The sequence below is a fragment of the Lepisma saccharinum genome, chromosome 11 (assembly GCF_977018435.1).
Source record: "Lepisma saccharinum chromosome 11, izLepSacc3.1, whole genome shotgun sequence".
Taxonomy (NCBI): Eukaryota; Metazoa; Arthropoda; class Insecta; order Zygentoma; family Lepismatidae; genus Lepisma; species Lepisma saccharinum.
The window spans coordinates 49611334-49628077 of NC_139239.1; the positions used below are offsets into that span (position 1 = coordinate 49611334).

At 37.4% G+C, this 16744-nt stretch overlaps 1 protein-coding gene across 11 annotated transcripts in view; it reads left to right on the forward strand.

Annotated features, from left to right (window-relative positions):
* PDZ-GEF (PDZ domain-containing guanine nucleotide exchange factor) overlaps window positions 1-16744 on the forward strand; it is a 483761-nt gene that overhangs the window by 432386 nt on the left and 34631 nt on the right. For all 11 annotated transcript variants that reach the window (XM_083131069.1, XM_083131068.1, XM_083131077.1 and 8 more), the window contains 7 exons: window positions 2827-2970; window positions 7921-8145; window positions 10422-10577; window positions 12102-12241; window positions 13924-14146; window positions 14768-14904; window positions 16009-16159. In XM_083131069.1, coding sequence (XP_082987195.1) covers window positions 2827-2970; window positions 7921-8145; window positions 10422-10577; window positions 12102-12241; window positions 13924-14146; window positions 14768-14904; window positions 16009-16159 — 1176 coding nt within the window. The remainder of the gene's footprint in view (window positions 1-2826; window positions 2971-7920; window positions 8146-10421; window positions 10578-12101; window positions 12242-13923; window positions 14147-14767; window positions 14905-16008; window positions 16160-16744) is intronic.

The window sequence follows — 16744 nt, forward strand, 5'->3', positions numbered from 1 at the left end:
TTTCGAGTGTTACGTGCACGGCATTATCTACCAAAAAAAGAAAATGAAAAAAAAATAATGGAAGCCATGGAATAGGAGACGGGCTCGTTAATATATGTCGAGCCTGTCACATGTCAATTTGCTTGTTAGCAATCTGGGTCGCGGTTTCGAGCTTTTAATATAATCTGCTCACGAATTGACGTCATGGAGGCGACGACAAAAAAAGCGAGGCGAGCAGCTGCTATTCGCATCGGCCGTGATTATTGAAACGACTTCTGTGGGACTCCGCGCACTGAATGCTTCCTCGTCGCATCCAGTTCAATTACGCCAATTGATAGAAGAGAATGGGGGGAAAATCGAAGCGTGATTACGTGATTGTATTGTGTTGCTCTCTCCCCCCCCCCCCCGTCCCCGCGCTGTCGAAGAGTGTTCTTTCGCTACTGTGCCAAGTATGGATACACCCCAGAGAGGCAGTCAGACCTCATCGCTCGTTATTGTTTTTAGGTCCACTTTGTGCACATATAAGCTAACCGGGACTGGACCTACAGTGTAAAGTGCGATCCGAACCACTGTGCATGTGCCTTCACCGGGAATAGAACCCGGGACCCCTTGGTTACACGGTGACGACGTTACCACTACGCCATCGGGGAGGCCCACCTCGTCACTCGTGGCTGTGCACTACACTTTCGGTCAGGGACAAAACTTTCACCCGGGCGAGGTGGATTTTTGGTGACCTCCCTACTTTCCACCCTGCCTCCCTCCGATCTTTCTACCCTTTTCCGCCTATTTTCTACCCCCCCCCCCAAAAAAAAACCTAATCATGTTATATATTTACGGTTTTAATTACGAAAAATAATATCCTTATTTTTAAAATTAAAGTGTTACTGTCAAGGAACACGTTAATTGTATCAATAGGTATGTATTTCTTTAATACCTTATAATGACATCAAAATAGCAGTAATCTATTAGCTTAAATTACTACATGATATTTCCAATATACTTACTGTGTTGTGTAGCAGTAACTTCAATTAATTCTTGTCAACAATAAATCCATCTCGTAAAACAATAGCCACGCACCCGGTTAAGGTCTCTAGTGGTTCGTATCCTACAATTCAATTCAAACTCAAGCGAGCGTGTCGCTTCAGTCTGAAGTCTCCAGAAGAGAACGTAACGTGTTTATATATATATATATATATATATATATATATATATATATATACACACACACACACACACACACACACACACATATGAGAGAGAGAGAGAGAGAATGAATGAATGATCGTTCAAACAAAGATAACTCTGTGTTCCATATTTTTTGTTGCAATAATGTAGGCTATATTGTGAAGATTTTATATTATGGATCAGAAACACATATAAAACACCTGTAAGCCTTCACATATTTATTTTGTTACACTTAATAATCATTGATTTCTGTATATTTTTTTTTGCAAGACATTTTTCCTACAGGAAGTAACTGATTTATTTTTTCAACGAAGTAACTTTTTTTTCCCGACCGACCGGAATCTGAAGTTTCGGAAAGCCTCACACTGTCTACTGTTCATTTACTTAATCTTTTGAAACTTGCTAGTTTATGCAGGAAACCCCTCCTCTTCTCCCCGCTACGAACGAAAAATATGAGCTTAATCAACAAAGACGGCTATCAATTAGAAGGGAAAAAACCTGGAGGAATTGCCGTTATGAAGTTCTGGCTTAGAGAGATGGAAACCCCATTTGTTGCCCCTCCATTAGCTTTGGAAACAAAAGCGCCTCCTGGTGTTGTTAAAATGTAATTCCTCTTGACACTAATGCAATTTACTCTTTTGTTTGGAATTAACAACTTTTTTTCTTTTCCCGTTCTCTCGTCCTCTCTGTTAACTGTGCCGTTATGTATTTCTCTGCGTAAAGCCGGAACGGAGTATATGATGGGGAACTTTGGTTGATCTTTCTAATTTAAGATGAAGAATCGCGAGCATGCGTCGTGGCGGTTTTTGTCAAAGTGAGGCTCTAGTGTCCTCAGGTCTGCAAGTTTCATGTTACTAACCAGAAGTTGTTGAATTTGTTTTTAAGTCCCCTTTAAGACAATCTGGACTGGACCTACAGTTTAATGTGGGATCATCCGAACCACTATGTGCCTCCACCGGGTATCGAATCTTGATTACAAGTTGACATTGCCACTTTGTCAACGGGCAGGCACTTTACCTGAGATAGGGACAGGTTCCTGCGGCGATAAACATTCTGGTTTAGAATAGGGATGGACAAATCCGGATAAAATTTTAATCGGATAATTTTCTAGCCTGATTTCAAATATGCGGATAGTTTTATCGTTTATCCGTTTTGCGGGCTATCAACATATTCTTTTATCCGTTATTTTCCTTTTTCACTACAGATTTTTTACAAATCCTTCATCAAATCTGTTCTATCCGAATATTCGAATTATCAGTTGCGTCCGAAACGGATAATTTGAAAACCGAATATCCGTTATTCGGATTTTGTAACCATCTCTAGTTTAGAAATGCCAGAGTCCATACTGGAGAGAGGAGTTGCTATTATCCCCAAATGCTTCTCGCGCACGCACATTCCCTACGTCAGGAAAACATAGTAACTGATGACGTCATCATAATGCTCACATATTCCTTCATAGCAATAGAAGAGGGAGTTCATATTTTTATTTTTAACAAAAAAATTATATTTCAAGTGGCAAAGTTTATGTAATACGGACAATTCCTGAAACATTTTGTTAACGTTTAGTGATTGGTATTAGATTTTTGCAGTGTGATTATCTTGAAATGAATATTCCCATACATGATTCGATCCTAACGAAATGTTCGATTTTTCTGTTTTCAGATTGACTATCCAGATGTTCAACTCGGACGGGGTGGTCAAAGACAACCGTGCAGCGCGATGAGCTTAGAACGGGGGTTGGTCTACGACCAGCCGGAACTTGGACTGCGCCAAAGGCTCTTATCGAACGAACATGACCATGATCAGGTATGCACTGATTACATTTCTTATTCTTAGGCATATTAGTGTAAAATAAGTATTAGTTGATGAATGTGCCAATGCATTGGACAGTTCGGTGAGATTGATGAATGTACAATCGTAAATATCCGTTCCTTAACTGGGATTTGAACATATGATCTTCGATTTCATAGCGAGTACATAGGAGAGTTTCGACAATCCCTGGAGTAGAGTGTGGATGGACATAAGAAACGCATATGAAATTGAGAAACAGATCAAAAGTACACAAAAAGGTGTGAGGTTTATCCAGTCTTGGTCAAGTTAAAAATGACTTCGCTCCTGTAGCGGTGAACACTTAAGCCTTAATGGGCTACTCTGAAACGCCTCAGATGTGTGGAAAAAGTGTAGAATGTAGGTGGCATTTAATACCACATCAGAGCGTGATATTCAGCACTTAACTTTGCTACCACTAATATTAGTTTTATATACTTCATAGATTAAAAGAAACACTAAAAGAAGTAATGTATTTAACCTCTTTCCTGAACTACAGTTCCCCTTATACAAGATAAAACAACACTTATCAGGACACAGAATATCAACGTCCAATCATCATAGCATAACCATACAACTTGATTGGACTCAACATGTACATAAAAATGCACTTTTGTTATAAATTTCTGCACAGAAATACACGTTTTTGCCTCACCGATGGTGGAGTGGTATCGTCGTCGCCTTGTAATCAAGGGGTCCCGGGTTCGATACCCGGTGGAGGCACATAGTGGTTCGGAACGGAACCCACTTTAAACTGTAGGTCCAGTCCCGATTAGCCTTACTGTGCACAAAGTGGACTTAAAAACACCAATTCAATTCAATTCAAATAAACGTTTCCTATACATTCACTCATTCATTATATTAATATTTTTCTCAAAATTTCATATTAACGTTAATATCAACATCATCATCAATAACTTTATTCACATTTGGCAGTTATACCCAGCATACATTTTGAAAACTTGCATATAAACGTCCAAAGAACTCACTCTCTCGTAGTAATCTAAAATCTAGAGGTTAATCTGTAAGCACTTTCAGAAATTACAGAATTGCGTCTACTAAAATTGACGTCGTTGTACATGAAGAGTACTATGCTTTAACCCAGCCATTTTAAGTGCCCAACTACTCAATTATGCATGGGCGTAACAAACGTGCGTAAAATGAATGAGTAAATCATAGATAGTTCTTTATCTTCTACTAAACTGTAATGAGAAAACTGTAAAAACCAACTGCGTTGAGTTACCGTTGTGTGTGACAAAACACTGCTAGACGTTATGTACTTTTTAACATGTGCGTTGTTCTTCAGACAAAAAGACAATGTGATTCCCTCACCTCCTTTTAAAATTTGCAAATGTAGCGATATCGTGTTCTTGCACCAAAAATGGTTTCTTTTATAAACAAAATAACCTAAACAAAAATTCACCAGATGCCACTGCACGAAGAGTCAAAATATAAAGAAAGAAAAATGAAAGAAGCGATACCTATAATTATGTTCTCGAGAACATAAAAATTAGAAATTTATACAAGGCGAAATATTGTGGTAAAAAATGTGTGGTGGGTACGGTAGAGTAGCTGAATGCGTAGTGGGTCGTTAGGGCGGTCATAGATTCAATCCCTGCCTTTAGGTTTAAAATAGTATGGTTCTACTAAAGAAGCTAGGAAATATCTCCTCGGAATGGATTGAAACTAGGGAAAGATAGGCTAGCATACACAACTGCCAACCTCCGGGACACATCGCTACAACGCCAGGGGTTTCGGGTTCGAATCCCGGCCTGGGCATGGGTGATCTGTGTGAGTGTCCCTTCATCAGTTTCATCTTCTTGTCGCTCATTCTTATGTTCGCGATTAGTCAAAATTGGCAGAAAAGTTGAAGTCAAATTAAGTAAATCAATCATTCAATATTCACAACTATTAAAGGTATTTTCTACTTTTGCGGCGGCCGATCCTAATGCTGGCAAGGGGAGCGGAGAAGCGACCAATCCAGCACGTTAAGAAGTAGATAAGCCAGTAGAACGAGGTTCACATGTAGTTCCTCCCCTCTCGGCGCCACCACTGTTGTCTGGTTGGTCTGCTGCGTAATCCCCACTCCCCACTTCCCTTGTCAGAACTATAGCTCTTTTCAGTTCTTACGGCGGGCGCTCTAGAAGCTGGCAGGGGAAGTGGGGAGCGGGGAAGCGACCAATCCAAAGCGTTAAGAAACGCAGCAGCCAGTAGAACGAGTTTTACGTAGTACTTTTTCCGGCCGCGTCGTGTCTCTCGGCGCCACTGCTGTTGTCTGGTTGGTCTGTTGCGTAATCCCCGCTCCCCACTTCCCCTGCCAGCATCTAGAGCGCCCGCCGTAAGAATTGAAAAGAGCTATAGGACCAGCCGCCGTAAGGGCAAAAAAGACCTATAGTTTAAAAGTACCGTTAGACGTATGACAATATTCCCAGTGCAGTGTTTGTGTAGCTAAATTTTCTGTTTCTTTCCTATTTGTCCTAGTGTTCCCTTGAGAGATTACGTAGTGGCACTGGACATTATTTGCAGAGTTAAACCAACGCTCTGGAGCACAATGGCAAACTTGTAGATGCATGTCAGACTAAACTCAAGCGTTGTGTACATGTGTGTGTGTGTGTATCAACCCACGAAAACAAGCATAATTAGTCAACTACTGCAATTTCAGTGGACATTTTGCCAGATCGATGTATAGATGTGCATGTAATCGCATGATGATAAATGTACTATGTGGGGATTTTAGTTTCGACATAACCGGTGAGGTGGCTGTTGGTACAATGATAAATGACGTAAGTGTATTTTGGGGGAGGGTGTAATGGCTGCGTTTATTTGTTGACGTGACCCTATGTTTGCGCTATGATTTACGGAAACCCGATTCATTCTCCTCTCGCTCCATTTGTTACTGAGCAACTCATCATAAGACTTGCCTAACTGTGATTGACCTCGACGCAAGAACTGCTGGCGATTTTTCTGCTCTCTGTGCTGGGTTAAAACGCTTTTCTTGTCCGGAAGCATCGAAACTGGTTTTAGGAAACTTGCAGTGGGGTTTGTTTACAACAAGTTGATTCATAACTGTTACGGCGTTGATTCTGAAGGTAAATTTTCTGATGTTTCTGGAGAGAGAAAAAAAAATCTGGTTTGGTGCAAGGAAACAGATGTGAGATCTTTTACTGCAGACATTCGCATATCGGAAAACATCCTCCGCCATCGGCCATTTTTATATCTCATTGTGGTTTGAAAATTGACGTTTAGGTGCCATCTGACGACTAATGTAGGTACAAATGTGAAGAGCTAGTCGCCAAAATTTGAAGCCATAGGTCAAATTCAGTAGATGAAAATAAAAATAAATATATTGCTGCGCTGTATAGGCTGGATGACACAGAAGAAGCATAATGTAGTTAGTCGGAATTCATTAAAAATGTTCATTCATTTTCGTATCTTGTGAGCTTCTTGAAAGGTGTTCATTTAAATGAACGTGACGTTTCAAATCATACCGATTCATAAGATTCCGGTGTAGGAACAGAAATTGATTGGAGTCGTAGGTTCGAATTCAGAATAAGGCATCGCTACAATATATCAATAGAGGGCGAAAAATGATGAAAAAGAACCGAAATACGACACTGAATGTAAATTAATTGTTCAGAAACATTTACCATTGGTCAGTTATCTGTGAACATCAATTTATTTAGAGTTTCTCTATGTAAAACAGAAATAAATAATTCTAGCTGATTACCCGGCGCTGCCCGGGTATTTATTTATCCCAATCTTCTATTAGACGGGAAAAAATGAATATTAACTATAGTGTAAAATGTAACTAATTTTATTTACAGATTCACTATAATATTAATTTAACTCAAAACTTGATTATAAACAACATTTTTAGTTTCACCTCCAGGAGCAAGAATAAATAAATTGAACGGCATTGGGAGTGTCACTGTTCATCTTAGCGACTCCAAAAATTTATATATTCCACACTAATATCGGTCTTTTCGATTATTTATACATGTCACCCCTTTCCCACTCCCACCCAACTCCACCCCTAGGGGTGCCAGAGATGTCTTACCCTGACAGTATTTCTTTCGAGATTGTAAGTGATACGCGTACCAAGTTTGGTTGAAATCGCTCCAGGCGTTCGAGAGTTATGCCGTAACAAACATACATATATATACACACATACATCCATTTTTATACATATAGGTAGATAGAAGAAGATGTCGTGATCGAAAGTACTTTGCTTAGCTTCCATAGACGGCTACACGATGGCTTAAGAAAGGCACCAAACCTAAACTTATTCGCGACTTGCGACTGCTCCTTTCTAACATTGTAGTTTCTACCGTTGTAGTTTGATTGTTTTTTCCCATATTGCCACGGAAGTTCCTGGGTTCCAATCAGATCCTGAGTATGGGTGTTCCTTGTAAGTACTCTTTCACCGTTCATCCTCATCGTTGCGATTATCCAAAAGTATAAGAAAAGCGGCATAGTATGACAACACATTGTTTTGCCACGTCTCGAGATAAGCACGATGAAATGATGAACTGATGCAATGGTCTGATACATCGGTACCTTAACCAACGTTTCGAACCTAAGACCTCTCGCTTGTAGCACGTCACGCCGACCCTGCGCCTAGTAAATCGACATAAAATAAGAAAGGCACAACATTCCGCTGAGCTTCGAGCGTCCTTTTGTTTTAGTAAAAAATGAAAACCGAATTTTGAGAATCCGGGAGGAAGGGGGAAACTTTGGGTGGATGAATTATGCACGGAACATGTAACGCTAGACTGTCCTCTTGGACGGAAAGAGTGGGAGGGGAAGCTACCTGGAGAGGAGCGAATCTGATTCCAACGAGCTTTGACCTTCCGGAATTGGTTTGCGACAGCTACCCTTCTGAATAATGAATGCGACTCAGTTTCCAGTAATTGTTTTTCCATTTTGCAGTATTCCGGAGACCTGCCTCCGGTGCACAGCGTCCTGTCTCGGACGGAGCTCTACTTGAAGTCCAACCGCAGCTCTCACAGCAGCGACACCAGCTCTGCTTACAGCGGTTCGGACACCATGCAGAGCGTCCAGAGCTCCCTCGACGCCGACGAGGTGGACCTGTCGGGCCTCGTCGAGTCCGTCGTCGACTCTGACGAGGAGGAGGATCTCGCCGAGAGCATAGGGGTAAGTTGTTCAGTTCAGTGTTGTTTGTGGTAAATGGCCCAATTAGAATTATCTTTTAAGGTGTAAGAATAGAATAGAATGGCTCTTTATTTAAGCAGGCGTGTTTAGGCCTCATGGGCCGTTGTTACAACCAAACATTGTCACAGATACCGTGAATCCATAAAAACAAAGAAATAAAAGGCTGAGCTGTTGAAGAATGTGCCACTTTATCTGAACAGGATTGTACAATAAAGGTAATACAAAGGTTATGCAACGATAGAATATTACATTGAATAGTTTTTGCACTGTGAAATAAAGCTATTAATTAGCCATTAGAAGTGTATTGTTGGAGGTGATATGTATGTGCTATGTGATGTTAAGATCCTGCACTAGGGTAAAGCGAAAATAGTCAGTGTGTGCAAAAGGTTGTGGCTTGTAAACTGATATCTTCGGTCTACAAAATCTACCTAAAATTGCGAAATTTTCTTGAAATATCATAAAATTGTATAGCTTTTCATGTTTAATAAAAACAGCTGAAACATCATAAATATTATAATCAAGACTCGTAACAGCATAATCCATTTTTTTTGTAGATAGAATCTGAAACTTTTTTTTTATATAAAAAAATGCTTCTTGGCCATATTTCACTATTTTTGCAGTGCATTTCACTTCTGGGCGGTCTTACATAAAACCATAAAATGTTGCATCTCCAAGCTATATACAGTAGAGTACTTAAATTTGGGTATATTTCATTCGTATGGCTTCAAATGTATGGCATTACGTTGCCTTCATTTTATATATCATTCAGGATACAGCCCTAAAATAGGTTTCTCGTTTAGTTGCAGACATGTATGAATTGAAGGGCTCGGGTGTAAAACATGGTAAGTGACATTTTGGTCATTTTTGAGTTACAATTTTCGAGTGAAATTGCCATGTAATACAATTTGCATTGGACTCAGTGAAGCCTACTGAAATTGGTAAACACAACACGAAAACAATTTTTCTACAGTATAGCTTGTAATATCCTTTTTTCTTAATGAAGTCTGAAATGACCAAAATGTAATTTACCATGTTTTACACCCGAGCCTATTAACGCTTTTTTAAAATTTTGTACAACGAAAAATAAATTGCAAATATGGCGTATGAATCCAATATTGAAATTTTTATTCTATTTCAACATAATTATCGAAATTCTTTAAGTTTTCTGTTCAAACGCATCCAATTCCAAACGTCGTTTATAATCTTTACTTGCTTCCACAATCCTCCCTCATCACACCACTGTTGATGTGAACGTCTTTCTTCTCGGAACCAGTTTCGGCATTCACTGGAATTCCGGTGGTGGGCATCCTGCGATGTATGCAGACGTGCACATGAGTTCTGCTCGACGGGTTGCATACAAATCCACATACTCCTTCAAATTACAATACATTCTCCAATAATACAGCGATGCGATTGCTTTCTTTGAACTAAGATTAAGTGATCTTGGTCTAGAAATGAAATAGTAGCTCCCCGAAACATCTAAAAATAAAGAATAAAAAGTACTGACGACCTCATCAACCTCTGAGACGTCTTAAACTAACGACGTAGTGGTGACACTATCGCCTGGCAATCAAGTGGGCTCGCGTTCCATTGTGGAGACACAATGCAGTGATTAGGATTCCACTTTAAACTATACGTTAAGTCGCTATTAGCCTATCTGAGCATAAAGTGGACGTAAAATAAACTTTGTCCAAAGTTAATAGTAAACTTTCAGTGGACCTAGTATGCCATAAGTAAAAAATGTCATCTACTCATCCACTCCCACCCCAATTTCGGCAAAGAACCCATCGGATTTTGTTGTTCTATACTAGGAGAACTACTGTGATAGAAATAACTCACTAGATTTTAAAAATACGAGGTGTGTGTATTAAATAACATGATTGCGTGTACTCTATCTGGAAAACAGTTGACTTTGAACCTTCTACTGTAGAATCGAATAAGACTCTGCTCTTCTCCGTATCACTTAGTTTGTCTTCGAGTACTGATTAAGTGTGCTCGTATGCCGGTCTGCCGGATTCGTGGCTGCGATGAAATTCGAGCAGATGTGTTTAATCAAATTATGAATCACGAAATTTTCAGTCACTGTTCCAGTTTTCCAGGCTTGTTTATTACATAATTCAAAATGTTTACTACAACAATGGGAAGTTGGATCCATTAAATCTTAAACTTGTGTAAATATTTATTATTATGAGCATTGTGTAAGGTATTGTGATAAGTGACAAATAGCATGTGTATGAATGATATCTTTGCCTTTGCAGAGTCTCGAAGTCAGGGACACCGTGAGAGAGTGCCTGGAGAAGGACCCTGCAGACCGAACAGAGGACGACATAGAGACGCTTCTAGAATTCACCCAGCATTTGAAGGCCTTCACAAACATGACACTCGCCGTGCGACGTGCCCTATGTGGTGTTATGGTGAGTTCATGCACTGCTTTCTTGAATTTCACTCGCAGATGTTTTAGTGTTGAGGTAGAAGAGTATGTTAAAGTATGCATATTGTATTTTCTGATAAATAGTGGGTTTTTTAATCAGTGTGAATAAAGGACCACATTTATACACACAGTATTCTAAAATATGGAAAACGGGTTTGACTTTCAATGTTGCCACAACGTGAATGGGCAATTTCTCCTTCAACTTAAGAAATTTAAATTCACAATCATAAAACTATTATTTTGCTCCTGTTCAAGAGTTTGAATGGCCAAATGAAGGTAGAATTCTGACAACTTTAGAAACTAGGAAAGGTGGAGTGGTTCCAAATCAAATTAAAATTTGTAATTATGGTTTGTTTTAGGCTTAGTGGGTCATTCCATGTCAAATCGTCCAGAATTTTGTGAAAATGTCACCCACTATCCCCGATTTTGATGAAATTCGGTATACTTATAGAACTTTTAATGCTGATTACAGAAATGATATATATTTTTTTTAGATTGGTCAAGGGGTTCTAGTTTTCAAGTCCCTCGAATTTTCGACATTATTCACGAAATTTTCATCATAAAATATCCCTAAATTTCTTCGCACAGACTCTTAATTTCCCTTCATGAGACAACACTGGAAGCATATTTCAGTGGCTCAAACTTTACATAAACTGCAAGACCAGTCCCGATTAACTATTCTGTGCTTCTAATGGTAATTAATGTGTCAGAAACTTTTGAGGGTGGATTAGCAATAAACTACTACTGACATAAAAAATACTAATAACTGGTGTTTATTCAATATTAAAAAACAAGCGTCTCGTGAAGAATCTGAATGCTTCATTCATTTCCTTAATTAATATATGGAAGCAAGTGACCGAGAGAAATAAAATTGCATATTTAGATGTACTTTACAAATTCAGGGTTAAGAATTTCCCCTTTATACATGTAAGAACAATAAAAAGTGATCAAATTGTGTTTTGAGTTACAGAATGTAGAAATATCAGAAGTAAATTTACCGAAATTTTTACCTATAAATCATACACCAATACGTCACTTCTACTAATGCCAATATACTATAGATTATTCTTTCTATCTTCATTTTTTAAAAAAAAAAAATCCATTCATGTCTTTATAATACTTGGTTGAAAATCCGAGAGAATCTTTGCTACATATTTATGCTAGAACTAAAAATTTGAGTCTCAATATTTTCAAATAATTGTCATGCAGTTGTTAAAAAAACATTATGTAGTACCTAGTATTTTAGCACTAACTTACTTCTTATTACTATCATATCTTGAGTTCGAACACTGTGTTACTGTGTTTACATATTTATTGTTTGTTGATTAACAAATTTTGTAGCTTGTAGCTGTCTTCTTTTTTTGTACTGAATAGTCGGCAGTTGTTGATATAATTAGTATTTTTGTCTCCGTAACTGTTTATTCTGTAAATTAGTATAATGTAAGAAGCAATCTTTTATGTACCATGCAATTTGTAGTTTACACTGGCAAAAATTGTTTCTCTGCAGGTATTCGCAGTTGTAGAGAAGGCCGGCACAATAGTGATGAATGATGGGGAGGAGCTTGATTCGTGGAGCGTTCTCATCAATGGTCATGTGGAGGTCGAGCAGCAGAGTGGCGAGACACAACAGCTCCACCTAGGAGACAGGTATGAGTCTGACTACATTTGTGGATGTTTGGGATATTATATAAATTGCTCTATTGCTTATTGAGGTTGCATTGTGAAGAATATCTGTCCTTGCATTTAAAATTAAAGTGTACATCTGTCGCAATCTTGATGAAGAGTTGTATTTTATTTTAATTGTAGTAAACTTAAACAAGTAGTTCTGCTTGAGAGAGAAATAAAAGTTTCTCTGAGAGATCAATTGTTTTCCTGTAGTTTACGGTTATTACAAGCATAAGAAAACAGTTTTTTCTTTGTGACGTTTCAGGAGAACACACGCTCCTTTCATCAGACATTTATTTTCATTTTGACTAAAGATACAGTTATAACAATGGTTAGTAATTTTTAAACAAAAAGAATCTGTTATATAATGGATGTTGTCAATGTTACATTGTTGTAATATAGCAACTTAACTGTGAAAAAAGCAGTCTTTTTTTTTTTCTTTTTTTTTTTTTTTTTTTAAATTATGAATGCCAAATATCATCAGGTAATTTGGACATTATAAATCTAAACCCAAGAACAGGTTTGTCAACTCATATCATCGAAGAGAAGCATTTGATTAAAAAGAGAAGGGTTTTAAAAAGATTAACGGGAAACACAGAGTTGAATGTCTGGGAAGCGTCGTTCATTGCAGAACACTGGAATAAATTAAATAATGAAAATGGTAACATAGATCCAGTGTGGAGTTTTCTTTTTCACAAATGGAGTAAGCCACCATCTTTAAAATTTAATGTAACAGAAAACATCAAGAGACTTTGTGAAAACAATGATGAATTTGAATTACCTGATGATATTTGGCATTCATAATTTAAAAAAAAAAAAAAAAGACTGCTTTTTTCACAGTTAAGTTGCTATATTACAACAATGTAACATTGACAACATCCATTATATAACAGATTCTTTTTGTTTAAAAATTACTAACCATTGTTATAACTGTATCTTTAGTCAAAATGAAAATAAATGTCTGATGAAAGGAGCGTGTGTTCTCCTGAAACGTCACAAAGAAAAAACTGTTTTCTTATGCTTGTAATAACCGTAAACTACAGGAAAATAATTCTATCATGCAAGCAATGCGTACATACAAGAAAAACTATTATTCATCTATTACGGAGATCAATTGTAATGTTTTTTATTTTTTACAACATTCTAGTTATAAGTGATGCATTGATGTTCATGATAAAGTTACAAAAATAATTATTATTTAAGGCTCCTGAAAAATGCAGAAAAGTCAGGTAAATTGACTTGGGTGGAAAAGTGTGTGAATTTTGTAAATACATTTAAAAGTTCAAGAGTCATAGAAAATTGTTGTTGTTGTATTCATATTATTATTATTATTGTACTTGCTAGAATTAAAAGCACATTTTACTTTTTCCTCCAATTGGCTCCTTGCTGGGAGATATTCTACATAGAGATATTTTATAAACTTTATTCCTTTGAATATTTAATCCACATACAATTTTTCTATAAATATATTAAAGCATTGAAAAGTCAGGGAATTTCTTTTACCGATATTGGTAAGAACTATGAAAATGTGATATTTATTTAATAGAGTTAATTAAGTTTAAATTATAACAATTACAATAATTGCAACGTGCCCCTAGAAATTATTTCATTGATGATTTGAAATTGTATATTTAATACATGCCTTATTGCATTTTATTCTTCAGTTTTGGAATCACACCGACAATGGAAAAATTGTATCATAAAGGTGTGATGAGAACAAAGTGTGACGACTGCCAATTCGTCTGTATTACGCAGACAGACTATTACCGCATCTTGCACCAAGGTGAGGAAAATACCCGGCGACATGAAGAAAATGGGCAAGTTATTTTAGTCACCGAGCAGAGAGTGTTAGATGGAGGGACTCGCCGAGGACATATCGTAATTAGGGTAAGAAGGAAATATCTATTTTTAATTTTGAAATTATAAACTGTGCTGTTTGTAACTTATTTCTGTATAGTTTGTGTGCTGAAGAAGTGTAGAGAAGTACATTAATCTCAACCACATGACGCACATAATAATAAATGCTGTTACAAAGTAATGTATTATACTATTATAAATGATACTATTATAAGAGTTTTTTTTTCTAATGGCATCCGTCTGGGTTCCACAGAACTTTTTCAATACCTCTATATACCATACACTCACTAACCTTACATGACTAGCAAGCATAGCATTTACTATATTATTTTGTAATATCCCATTGCTTATGTAAAGACCTTTGCAAGGAATATTAATTTGCGATAAGCCAAAGGTGGTAGAAATGCAAAATAAATTTAATAAGAAGCGAAGGATTTTAAGTGGGAGATGTGTCAGATACTTAATTCATGCTTCTCATACTTAACAGAAAAATATGGAAACCACAAGATAAAGTGAAAAATAAAATTAAGATCCAAATTTTCATCCCCTTCTCAGTCACCATCAAAGGTCCAAGATGGGAAGGGGAGAAGCACTGTCAGAAGAGCTATTCAACAGCAAGCAATACTTACTTATTGAATTTTTAATTTCCAGGGAACTGCTGAACGATTAATGCTGCAATTAATAGAGGAGAATTCCATCATAGATCCAACGTACGTGGAGGATTTTCTTTTAACTCATCGAACATTCATCGACAGCTCGGTTCATGTTGCTGGACAACTACTGAAGTGGTAAGTTAAATTCTGTTGTCCTGGTGCATTGGAGAACCTAGCAACTGTAAGGTTACTGATATTCTCCCATGTATGCTTGACTGTGTCGTGCTAGCAATGTAAAGGTACAGAAGAATTATTAGGAAACCTTATACATTAATTAATATATGCCATTGAAATTCAATATTAATAAATAAATTATGGCATGATTATAAAGTGTAATAGTTCGATTATGTCTGTTTGTTGACAAATATAAAATTAGGTTTAAACTGGTTGTGAATCTTTGGATCTAATGAAATGCAATTTTATCAGGCCATTATCCATTAATTTGGTAAGTGCTGATTTTCATTGGCATGTTGCCAGCCCCCATAGCGGAGTGGTTAGCACATCGCGCTACGATGCCACGGGTTTCTGGTTTGAATCCTGGTCCATGCATGGATGTTTGTGTGTGTCCATTCATCAATTTCATCATGTCATCACTCATCCCCATCTTCGCAAATTAGCCAAAAGTGGCACAAAAGTGAAGTAAAATGAAGCAAATCAATCAATCAATCATTGCCATGTTGCATTTTGAACACCAAAAATATCCGATTTAATAAGAATATGAAAATTGCTAAAATGACAATCTTAGGAAGAACCTCTTGTGGCCCAGTATAATTGATTCCAGAGCCCATTAATGGGCCATGTCCAACAGTTGAGAATGCTTTAATGTGCCATAACTATGACTATGTGAACAATGTTCATAAAATGAAGTGAAAACAACCCAGTTTTAAACTTTTTTGTCCGATACATTCAGGAACAAAATTGCTGATATTGGCATGGATCTTTGCTACTTAAAAACCTCGAGAAATTATTATCAGGTAAGGGAGAAGAAAATCAAACAATCCATGAATGTTGAGCAGCAACAGTCTGGTTCGTACTCATAATTTTCATTGCCCATTACCTCATACTGTTGCTCACAATAAAGTCATAATTTAAGACAAAGGAACATTACACTGTATATATCCACTGGGTGATCAATTCCAGTATCTTCTGTATCTTCAGGTTATATTTTTTTTGATAGAGGGGAAAAATGACTTGAAGAAAAGACTTGATTCAGTAACTCTTCACAATGTGCTTTTGTAGGTTCAACGAATCAACTGTTCGAGATCGTGTCACTCGGGTAGTACTTCTGTGGGTCAACAATCACTTCACGGACTTTGAGACAGATCCAGCAATGATGGAGTTTCTTGAAACTTTTGAGTCTGGCTTGGAGAAAGAAAATATGCAAGGCCAGGTAAGTGACAGTTTCAATTGTTATTTTAATTTACCCTATTCCCTCTCGGATATTAGTGCAAGTGAAGTTAATCAACTTGACATGTCAGCAACATTTGTAAAGTCATTGCAAAGGGAAGCTTTACTGATAAATTGGATGAGGAAAGAAATCACTAAACCATGATGTCTATCCACTTCAACTTGTTAGAGCTTAAGGTTGAAGTGGAAACAAAGCTGCTACACTTGTTATTGAACCCTTTAATGAAATCAGACGGGATGGGAGAATCGAGCAAATTTTGGGAGGATATTATACAATGAATTGCTGAAGTATTTTTGCCAATAGAGTTTATGTAAAAATTCCATAAAAAATGCAGGATCAGCCAGGACTTGAACCCAAGTCTTTAGCGTATCATGCCTGGTTTAAGTCCTTGTCCTCATCCAGCCTCAATTAAATGGATACCTGTGGAGGGGAGGGGGAATGCAGCCAGAGCATGGTGCTTATCATATCACCTCCAAAATGACTGAGATCGATACAATGTGTGGGGCCCTACCCCCACACCCCCCTACATATTCCTCATGGCATGGTATAAAGTGCATGCATGGGGAA